General features: G+C 39.0%; 1 protein-coding gene across 1 annotated transcript in view; it reads left to right on the top strand.

The window, feature by feature from the left end:
- The first annotated feature begins 2,592 nt into the window (after positions 1-2,592).
- Positions 2,593-11,942, top strand: part of VPS26A (VPS26 retromer complex component A) — a 31,060-nt gene continuing 21,710 nt past the window's right edge. Inside the window, exons 1-2 of the mRNA XM_046654245.1 lie at positions 2,593-2,680; positions 8,696-8,845. Of these exons, the coding sequence (XP_046510201.1) occupies positions 2,678-2,680; positions 8,696-8,845 (153 nt within the window). The 5' untranslated portion in view covers positions 2,593-2,677. The remainder of the gene's footprint in view (positions 2,681-8,695; positions 8,846-11,942) is intronic.

The following is an 11,942-nucleotide window of genomic DNA, read 5'->3' as shown; positions in this document are numbered from 1 at the left end:
CTACCTGTTGGCTATCACGAATGAACATGAGTGTTCATACGTGTTATGAATGTAGGTATGCAAACATCTCTTTGAGACCCTACTTTCAACTCTTTTGGATATATACCCAGAAGTGGGATTGCTGGATCATACGGTAGTTCTATTCTCAATTTTTTGAAGAACTTCCATACTGCTTTCTATAGGGGCTGCACCATTTTGCAATCCCACCAGCAGTGCATGATGGTTCTAAGTTCTCCACCTCTTCACTCACACTTGTTGTCTGTTTCTTTTTTTTTCCCCAGTAACCATCCTAATGGGTGTGAGGTGATATCTTGTGGTTTTGATTTACATTTCTCTGATGACTAGTGACGCTGAGCATCTTTTCATATGCTTCTTGGATATCTGTATATCATCTTTGAAGAAATTTCTATTCAAGTTCTTTGCCCATTCTTTTTTTTTTTTTGAGGAAGATTAGCCCAGAGCTAACATCTGCTGCCAATCCTCCTCTTTTTGCTGAGGAAGACTGGCCCTGAGCTAACATCTGTACCTGTCTTCCTCTACTTTATACATGGGACACCTGCCACAGCATGGCTTGACAAGCAGTGCATAGGTCCACATCCAGGATCCGAACCAACAAAGCCTGGGCCGCTAAAGTGGAATGTGCAAACCTAACCGCAGCACCACCAGGCTGGCTCCTCTTTGCCCATTGTTTAATCAGGTTATTTGATTTTTGGTTATTGAGTTGTAGGAGTTCTTTATATATTCTGAATATTAAGAATATATATGTTATTGTATTATAGGAGTTTTTTCCATATTTTGGATATCTTATCAGATATATGATTTGGAAATATTTTCTCCCATTCCATAGGTTGCCTTTTCACTCTACTGTGTCCTTTGATGCACAAAAGTCTTTAAGTTTGATGTAGTCCCATTCGTCTATTTTTGCTTTTGTTGCCTGTTCTTTTGGTGTCGTATCTGAGAAATCATTACCAAGGCCAATGTTGTGAAGATTTTCCCTTATGTGTCCTTTTAGGAGTTCTATACTTTTAGGTCTTATGTTTAGGTCTTTACTCCATTTTGAGTTAATTTTTGTGTATGGTGTAAAGTAATGGTCCAACTTCATTCTTCTGCAAGTGGATGTCCAGTTTTCCCAACATCATTTGTTGAAGACACTGTCCTTTTCCCACTCAGGTGTCATGGCACCTCTGTCAAGATCATCTGACCATATATGCAAACGCTTTTTTTTAGTCGACTTTATTTAGAGCAGATTTAAGTTCATAACAAAAGAGAGCAGAAAGTACAGAGTTCCCATATATCCCCTGCTCCTCTCTACATGGTATGTGCTTTTTTTAATCTTCCTGATTTGAACTTACATTGCTGATTTTAAACCTTTCTTCTTCTCAACTACATGCATTTAAAGCTACAGATCTTCCTCCAAACACTACTTGAAATTGTATCCCATAAATCCTGTTATGTTGTATTTTCATTATCTTTTAGTTCAAATATTTTAAAGTTTCCACTGATGTCTTCTTTGACACAGCGCTTTAGAATTATGTTGCTTGGTTTCCAAATACTTGCGGATTTTCTAGCTATCTTTTTGCTATTTGTAGTTTAATTCTATTGTGATTAGAGACCATACTCTAGTCTCAAGCCTTTTACATTTGAGACTTGCTTGCCCTGCTTCACAAACTTGATTCTGTTTTGTGACGGGATAATTACGGTACCTTCAGAGTGTCATTCTTTTCTGCTTTGGATATACGCATAGAGAGCAATGCGGTGGTTCAACACTAAGTTTTGAAATCCTAAAGCAGGATTCCATTTATCAGGAGGTCCCCTAGGCTTACACCACCGCGATTAGGATGCGGTTAAAGCCAGGGTACTGCAGCCAAAGGAAAGCATTTGCCCCTGTCGCGAGGGCAGGGCGATATGAGTCCTCTGTGAGCCCTCTACAGCTCCGGGCGGACAGCTCACGAGCTATCCGTGCCCTTTACGAAGCAACGGATGTAGCACCCTAACACTTCTACTGGTCGTCTCTTCTGAGGTGACAAAGCCGACACGTTCTCAAAACCCAGAAGCTCTCAGAGGGAGAGGGAGCTGGGTAGAGTTCGAGAAAGGCGGGAGAATGCCTCATCCTGGACTGAGAGAGCACGTCTCTCGCGAGGCCTAAGGAAGCACGGCCTCGGTTAACAGCTCCCCTTCGCCTCGGCGGCCCAGGGATCCAGCTGCGGAGAGCGCCTCCTGAACAAACCCTTCCTTCCCTCCTTCCTTCCGTCCCAGCTACTCAATGTTCCAGAGGCAAGAGGAACCGGGTGTGGCCGACACGCCAGTCAGCGAACCGCCCGTCACGTGACAGAAGACGGGCGGGGGGGGGGGGGGGGGGAGAGGGCCCGGGGAGCCTACGTCCGCCCGGCCCCCCCTTTACGTCATCTCGGTGGCCACGCCCCCCGCCGTAGCGTGTTGCACCGGGCCCCGCCTCCAAACGGCGTCTCCTCCCAGGGCCTGGCCGGCCAGTAGGGCGGGGCGAGCGGCCCGGAGGGGGCCGGTGCCGGGGGAAGGGAGGAAAGGAAGGGAGGGGTCACGTGCGGCCCGCGGCTCGGGGTCACGTGACGGGGCGCCGGGGCGGAGGGAGCCGGGGCCGGGAGTTCTCCTGAGGGAAGAGGAGTGAAGTGGGGGGGACGTGGTGGTGGCGGCAGTGACAATGGTGAGTGCGCGGCGCCGCGCGCGCTCGCCGCCAGCCCTCGCCCCGAGCACGGCGGGACGGCCAACGGCGGGCCCGGAGTCGCGGGAGGGGCCGCGGGGAGCTGCAGGAGCGGGCAGGCGAGCAGGGCGGGGAGCCGGGGTAGGCCTGTCGGGCCACCGCGGGGTCGGGGAAGAGCGGGCGGCGCCGCCTCGTCCCGGTCTCGGCGAGGCCCGAGCACCTGCGGGCGGCGGCGCGCTCTCCTGGCCATGTCGGAGCCTCTGCCGGCGTTCCTTGACCGGCTCTGGGGGCCCTGGCTGGGTACTCGGACCCTGCCTCTGCGGGGGCTCGCCGCCGCCTCCCCTTCCAAGGTAGCTGGTCCCTCCGCTCGTCCCGGGCAGCCTCGCTTCCCTTCAAGTGGGATGACCCAGGAGTCCCCCAGGTCCGGGCCCGGGGACTTGGTCACTCTCTTCCAGTGTGTCACGAGCTTGATAAACTTGATTTTTCTCTTTTTCCTGGATATGATGACATTCTGCCATTTCCTGACCCCAGTGCAGCCTTGATGTTGACACTTGTAGAATGGGAGAGAAAAAGAAAAGGACGTTGGGATGGGGGACGTCTTTAACTCCGAAGACACTAGTTTCGTGCCCTCTGGTTTAAGCATTGGCTCCCATTTCCTTCCCCAAGCCATTTCTAGAAACTTGACTGCTTTGGGATGTTGAAATGGCCTACGGAGAGAGGAGGGAGGGAGATCAGAATACAGTTAGTGGGAAGCGCCAGCGTGGGCACGGGGGCATTTAACTTTGTGTGTTGGCAATCTCCTCTAGATTGGAGCTCATTTGGCTCATTTTATGGTAGTATTCGTTTATTCGTTTCTTTGAGCAAGCAGATGTTGAGCGCCTACTGTGTGCTCTCCTTATACTACCTGCTTTCCTGAAGCTTACTGGTTCAATAAACTGCTTGAAACTTCTGCCTAAAGACCAGGCTAGGTTTATAAAAAAAAAAAAAAAAAAGGTACTGTGAATAAATATATTTTAAAGTCAGAAATCGTGTTCTTTTAATCAAAAAAAAAGTAGACAGACATGTTCATTCTTGGAGTCTTCTTTTCTTTGATTTAACAAATGATTACTTAGGTGTGCCCAGGGGCTGTGAGCAAGACTGCAACAGCCCTTGCTGTCTTGTAGCTTACAGTCTAGAGGGAGATAAACATTTATTTGTGTAATAATTTGTTTAACGTGGAAATCACAGTTGTGATAACTACCAAGAAGGAAGTATTGGGAGACCTCGCTTTGTCGGGGAGTCACTGAAGGCTTCTTTAATTGACTGTAATTTGCAAAGAAAACTTAAAAGCTCTCCTATGTTTTGCTTACATTTAAAATTATTACTTTTAATAAGTTTTTGAATTATGTTCAGGAGCAGTTTATTTTTATTTTCAAGTTACTTGTGAGACATAAACTAAACTGAAATGGGCACAGATGTAATATATGTATGAAAATTTGCTGTTTCATTGCTTGTCTATGGGCTAAGTGAATAAATTTTGAGAGCGTCCCCTCCGCCTCACCTTGAGTTGCATTTCTTTACATCAGCTGGAGTAGTGAAATTTCTTCAGTGAGGTCTAAAAAGTTTGTCTTTTAACATATCCACGTGTAGTTTTGTTAGATGGGTGATACTCAATATTGGGTTTACAAATTATAGGACAAAAATTAACCTAAAGTCGGTGATATGAAGTTTAGGTCACGATTAGAAAACTGTAAGAACAGTTACTATAATGTTTTAATGGTCATATATATTGCAGTGTAGCTATTTAAGAGTTTTACTTGTATATTGATTGTCTTATATTGTCTGGTATTGCTCCTGCAAACCTCATATTCTAAATGCTCGCTTGAAGCTATCTTTATCAGAAGTCTTTTCTAGATATCTTTTCCATGTAGTCTTTGACTTAAAAGATCTCAAATTGCCTTCTGTATTTCAGCAAAAGTCTATGTTTTGTCGAGTAACCCTCGTTACAATTTTTATTCCCTTCTCTTTTCTAGACTTCACAGTCCTGACAATTCTGTATTTTGTTTCCTCTGTACATATCAGGAGAAATATTATAATTTGTGAATAAAAAAGATTTTAATGATATGACTTTTTGTTTGAAATGACAGAAGATGCACATCTTGAAATGAAAACTTCAAAAACCAAGGCATTGGGTAGAGAATCTTTCAACTCCTTTTAGAAGGAAAAGAAAAAAGACAAACTTTTTTCTCAGATATTTTTTCTCTCTGTTGTCTGCTTGTTAAATGTAAGACATCTACAATTTTGTGGAGGCTTTTAGTAAGACTAGTTCATTTTTGATTTGTCCTAGTGTAAAAAACTGGATGTTAACCCAGGGCCAAATTCTCATGGCGTCATTAACCTCGTTAAAGTGCTATAATTTATTACTCAACCTATTATTGTTTTGCATATACTATACTAGGCTTTTTTTTCCCTTTTGATCTCTCCCAATCTTAGTGTTTTGATTGTGTTGAAAAGTAAGTCTACTTTTCATTCTTAGTTATGAAATACTTCGTGCATATGGAAAATAATAGAGGATAACACATCGTTTTTATATACTTTTAATGCCTAGGAATTTTAAATTTTTACATATGGTGTCAAAATAAGACTTGTTTAATTATAATTGTGAAGTTTTATAAGGCTCTTAAGTGTACACCATTTTAATTAGTGACCATTTTTATTTTATTTTACTTTTGATAACTTGATCTTTTATTATTTCTAAAATTTTTTTGTGAGGAAGATTGGCCCTGAGCTAACATCTCTGCCAGTCTTCCTCTACTTTGTATGTGGGATGGTGCTTGCGTGCCGGATCCCAGCCCTCGAACCCCAGACCACCGAAACAGAGCGTTTGAACTTAACCACTACACCGCCAGGCAGGCCCCCTTGATCTTTTAATATCAGCTTTCGAATCCCAAATTCAGCTCTATGTGTTAAGTATATGTATGTGGAAAAAAGTTATAATATTTTATCTGTAAAACAATTTTTATAGTTTTCAAATCTCACTTTTCTTGGAAGCAGCTCTGGAAAATAGTAAGAGGAAATGAGAAAATTAAATTTTATTTTCCTGCTTCTATTTTATAACTCAAACGAAGCTGTTGTCTTCTACCCTTTCATAGTAGCTCCTCCTACATGAGCACCTCCCGACCCCCTTTGCTGGCTCCGTGCTTTGCACATAGTTGATAATTAGTAAATATCAGCTGATTGATTTTGTGCTGCTATACATTCTCATATCTGTAGCCCTTAGGAGAAAATACACCATGTTGAGCAAGTTTTGAGTTTAAAACTTGGGGTATGAAAACTAACTAGAAAGGGACATTGCATGTGACCTATCATTGATATTTTTCATTCTCTCAAGTTTAGAATAGTTTTCTGATTAAAATTAGTTTTCTGGTTTAGAGTAGAGTTTATTTGTAATGTTGTTACGAAAGGTTAAAACATCTTGTCAAGAGGAAAATTTGCTCTTTGTGTCTTTGGAGTATGTCAAAAATACTAATCTGGCCATTCTTTGAGTTGATTTCTTGAAGTTAAAATCCTCTTGTTAATATAAGATTAATAAAAACAAAGAAGCAAGCTCAGAATTTAGGAAAACACTCTCTCTTTTGATCACAGCATCACCCTGTGACCTCCCTAGCTTTACGAAGATCATTAGCTCGCTTACTGTTAACCTGCCACCTGAGGACGGACCTGAGACAACGCAAGTGCCTTGTACTAAGCTGCTGCACTAATGCTCACTTCCTGGGGGAGGGCCAGTCTTACCAAAAATGCCAGATTCTAGCTCATTTCTTTTGTGTATCCACTTATTTTTTATTATTAGGACAGTATGTGTTTTGTTTAAAATTAATTTAACATTCAACAGGTATTTGAGTGCTTTCTACTACATGCTACACGCTGCCCCTAACTACTGAGTCTTCAGCCATGAGCAAAGGAAAAGTATCTGTCCTCATGGAGTTTACAGTTCATTCAGGGTGTCAGGTACTAAATAAGCACACCAATTATAATAAATGATGAAGTAAAACTACATGGCATTGTGAGACCTGAATTTGGAGAATACAGTTTTGATTAGGAAGTTAGCGAAGGAATCTGTATGGAGGTGGGTCAAACTGATACTCAAAGGACGAGTGAATTAAGTTAAGATTCTTGGTCTAGGAGAAGAGGGAGACTGACGGACAAATTTCATGAACTTGAATCATTTGAGGCTAGTGAGGCTGGAGAGATGGATAAAGTGAGATATATGTAGGCCACCTTAAGGAATACACTGTGTATGTATTTAAAATAACATTTCATGGAAGTAAACAGTTATAGAAAAGTGACAAGTGTTCACCTTCTGAATTTCCATAAAGTGAACATACCTGTGTCTCAAGCACTCAGATCAAAACAAAAAAAAAAACCATTACTAACACCCTAGAAGATCCTTTTGTGCCTTCTTCCAACCAGTTCCTGACTTCTACTACAGTACTATAATGTACGTTACATGTTTTTGACTTTTTAATCAATGGAATCCTATAGTGTGTATTCTTTTTGTGTCTGGCATCTTTCAATATTGTGTGTGTGAGATTCATCCTTGTTGTCTATAGTTGTATCTCATTCCATTTCCCAGTGTTGAATATAGACTAAAATTTATGTATCCATTCTCAGTGATGGATATTTGGATCGTTTCCTATTTGGGGCTGTTATGAACAATGATGTGATGAACATTCTTATTATTTGTCTCCTGGTTCATATGTGTAAGAGTTTCTGTTTAGGGTGGATACCTAGGAGTGTAATTGCTGGGTCATGGAATATGTATATCTTTAGCTTTACCAGATGGTGCTAAATATTTTCTAAAGTAGTTGTTCCAATTTATATTCTCACCAGCCCACTGAAGGATTTTAAACAGAGAATGATATGATTAGATTTATGCTTTTTTTGTTTTGGTTTGGTTTCCTTTTGGTGAGGAAGATTGGCCCTGAGCTAACATCTGTTGCCAATCTTCCTCTTTTTGCTTGAGGAAGATTGTCCCTGAGCTAACATCCATGCCAGTCTTCCTCTACTTTATATGTGGGGCACTGCCACAGTGTGGCTTGATGAGTGATATTTAAGTCTGCGAAACTTGGGCCACTGGAGCAGAGTGCGTGAACTTAACCGCTTTGCCGCCAGGCCAGCCCTGGATTTACATTTTTCAGAGATCACTGTGGTTTTTGTGTAGGGCGAAGTAAGAAGGGATGTAGGATGACAGGATAGGAGACTGTTCTCCATGTAAATTTAAAAAAAAGACTAGCTTTCATTATTGACAAAAATAATCCATAACTCTATCTGATATTGGAATAGCTGTATTATTACCAACTAATGTGTTTTGGCATTCATAGGCAATTGATCTTTGTCCTTTAGATTTCTGTTAGATTAGGATTTACAGAACAAGGCTTAAACGTTTTCTTTGGAAAACTTCACAGAAATTTAATTAGTCTCCTTTATTAGAGCCAGTTTTATTCCAAGGGCTTATATAATGTGACACATCCTGTTCAGATCCGTATAGAAGTAGATTTACAATAAGTAGTACATTGTAATAATTCATTTGGATTTGGATGAGTAATTTGGATTGTATGAGTTCTGCTATAATGAAAGAACCTAATAGAAGTATAACTAAAGGTAACTTCAAATCCAGATGTTGAGAATTAATTTTTTAGATTTCTGGTACATGTTAGTATTTGATTATTTATAATGATTATCTATGGAAATGATTGAAATTATAGCATGTTTAAATTTGTTTAGTTTTCTTTTTGTCTTTTTTTATTGTAAAAACTATGTAACATGAATTTGATAAATTTTTAAATGTATAGTACAGTATTAACTATGTGCATATTGTTGTACTATATTTAGTTTTGATGTAGAATTTGATGTAAGTTTCCTTGTGGACTCACAGGTTTGCAGGCTGTGTAACTGTAGGTCATAGGTAATTAAATTTTAATTACAAAATGTAGTGAATAACAAAACATGATAATTGTGTGCATTTTCTTTTTATTTCAGAGTTTTCTTGGAGGCTTTTTTGGTCCCATTTGTGAGATCGATGTTGTCCTTAATGATGGGGAAACCAGGAAAATGGCAGAAATGAAAACTGAAGATGGCAAAGTAGAAAAACACTATCTTTTCTATGATGGAGAATCTGTTTCGGGAAAGGTACATCTTTTGTTTGGGAGAATTACCTAGTTGTAGCATATTAGAATTAGTCATCAAAGTGGTCTGTGCTGTTTATAAATTTGAATGGTTTTATTAGAGACAGAAATTTTTTTTCCTGAAGATCAGCTAAAATCCTTGATTCGTTAGAACATTTACAGGAAAGATTCATAAATTGCAAGGGTTACGAGGGAGAGTCTAAACTAAATTGCATGCAAAATTTTGTGTGTTTGTGACCATGTGCATCTGTTTAGCTTCAGACAGTTTCTCTGGTGGGGCTGCGATTCACTCACATTTTGTTTCTCCTTTAACATGAAGTTGAATTGTAGATATTAGGGATACTTCTCTGGTATACCTTTCTAAGTTTCTTTCTCATTCTTTGTGGCTTCTCTCTCTATACTACTACCATCGTGTCTATTGATCTCATTTCTTGGTACTCTGTAGAGGACTTAAGTACATTTGGAATGTATCCATGCATGGTGAGATACATTTATGATACCTTCTGTAACGTTTCACTTTTTCCCCTTTTTCTTGTCAAATGATGTGTAAGATTATTTTTATACCTTAGGGAATATGACCAATACTCATTAGTCTGTGATACTGAGGAATGGTAATATAGACAAAATCAAGCCATAAAACATTTGAAATAATTTTTTTTAATATAAAAGAGTTTTTCCACATTGTTTGTTAAAAGTAATATATATACACGGTAGACAGTTTGGGAAAAAAAATAATTATAGTCCCATCGTATGGAAATCACTCACTGTTAAAATTTGGGTGTGTTTCCTTTTGGTCTGTCTGCATTAATGTTTAACTATAAATAGTATATTAAGCATATCTTTTCCCTATTATTGGATATTTAAGTAGTTTCTATTTTTCAGATGGCTTGTAGTATATCACCATATCTTTGGTGATACAGACATCTATGTGCATACATTTTTCTTTAAATTTCTGTAGCATAAGATTATTTCCTTAGAATGAATTCCTGGAAGCGAGTTCCTGGACCAAAAAACATGAATATTTGAAGGGTGTTAATACATGTTAAACTGGGAAATTTGCATCAAATCACATGTCCACTTATAATGGCTTGTTTTACTCAACGTAGCATTTTTAATGTTTGCTATGTTGATGGGCAAAAATGATACTATTCTTATAATTAGCATTTCTTTGGTTACTAGATAGGTTGAACTTAAGTTTATTAATCGTTTACTGCATTGTCTACTCTCGTCCTTTGCCAAATTCTTCTGTTGCCTTCTTAGTGTTGTTTCTGAAATAAATCTTTTGGTTTTCAACTTTACTCTCCTGGTACTCTTCCTTTAAAAAGATGGAGAGAAACAGAAGAGGCCTAAAAAGAGCAGACAAAATCATCAAAAGGATAGAACATGTCAAATGAAAGAACAGTAAAGGAAGTAGTCTTTGGTTTATGGAAAAGAAGACTTGTTAATATGGTGGGGGTGGAGCGGGTAGGGACACCAATCTAGTCTCCTTTCTAGGGAGACGTTGAACCTGCCAATATCTCAGATACTTAATTTATAGATATGACAAGTAAGTAAATAGCTCTCCTGCCAGGTTATAAGCTTTTTAAGATCAGGGGATCAGAGTGTGCTTCTGTATTCTCCATAAATGCATCATAGTATTATCTATATAATAGACTCTCACTAAATATTTATTTGGTTTGTTTATTTACTGTTTTTAAATCTAGTAGGGAACAATCCCTGCCTAGTTTAAAGTAATCTTATGTCATCTGGACCAATTAGGAGTTCATGGCTGATGTTTATGGGATAAGGAAGAGGGGAATGTTTAAGGAAATAAAGATACTTTATGTGATGATACTATATTTTTTTAAAAATAGCTGGCATTCAAATTAAATTTTTGGAATTGCTAGAGATTGTATGTAGATCTAATCAATAACTATAGAGTACACTTAAAAAATGATAAATCTCTTATAGGTAAATATTTTCTGTTTCTCAAAAGATAATCTGGAATCTGTTTATTTATTGACCTGAGATTTTTTTCATTTTTAACCTTTTTATTGTAAAACAAAACACATAGAGAAAACCACACAAAACAAAAATGAATTATGTAAGGCATATTTTCTTGTAATAACTGTTCAAGTCAAGAAGGAGAACTTTGCCAGCCATCCCATATGTCCCATCCCAGTCACAGCCCCTTCCCCTCAAAAGTAACCATTATGCTGACTTTTATAACAAACTTCCTTATGCTTTTTTAATTGTTTAGTTCTCCTTTAAAAAAAATTTTTTTTATATGTCTTTTAAATCTCGTTTAATCTCAGGTTCCCTCTTCATGCCTTTCTTTTCCTTATAACTTATCTTTGCAGAACCTGGGCCATTTGAACTGTAGGGTTCTGTGTGATTGCATGTTCAAGATATAGTTACTGCCTGTAAATTGCCAGCTGGATCCACAGACTTGATCAGGCTCAAGTTTGGTTCGGAAGAATATCGGTGGTGGTGTGTTTTTTCATCAGGGGGTTCCTGATGTCTGGTTTTCTCTTCCACATTTTTTCCTTTTTGCAACTGTGGTAGCTCTTGTTAATATTGACTCCTGACATACCTTTAGAACAGGTTATTAAATAGACGACTTATGAGCACTTTGAAAAGAAAGCTCAAAAGAAAGAGAAGAAAACAAGCGTTGGTTATTTGTGACCCGGCATGGGTCGCTAAGAGCAAGTCTTATCACACCAGTCTAGGTTTTTTGAAATGTCCAAGTATAATAGAAAGATAATTGGGCTAGAGTTGGAATATCTAGCCTTGACTTTACCACTGTTTTGGTAGATAACTCTGGGTGGTCATTTAACTTTCTGAATCTCACCTGTAAATTGAGGAGGTTGGACTGAATCATCGGTTTCCAAATTTGGCTTTGCATTGTAGGATTCTCTGCTAAAAATTCTGCGTCTATTATATGTAGTCTTGGAGATCTGGGAGGTCTCACGTCCCACCCAAAGCAAGAATAGATTCTTTCTATGATATTCCTGACATGTGAGCTTCTGTATGCACATTTTGTTTTCAGATTTTTTAAAGAGTTTATTTTTTTTCATATCTGTCATTGTAATATCATACAAGATATTTTCATTGTCCTAAAA

The sequence above is a fragment of the Equus quagga genome, chromosome 2 (assembly GCF_021613505.1).
Source record: "Equus quagga isolate Etosha38 chromosome 2, UCLA_HA_Equagga_1.0, whole genome shotgun sequence".
In the NCBI taxonomy this organism is placed as follows: Eukaryota; Metazoa; Chordata; class Mammalia; order Perissodactyla; family Equidae; genus Equus; species Equus quagga.
Note: the sequence above shows the minus strand (reverse complement) of the source record. Positions and strands in the feature narration are given on the sequence as shown.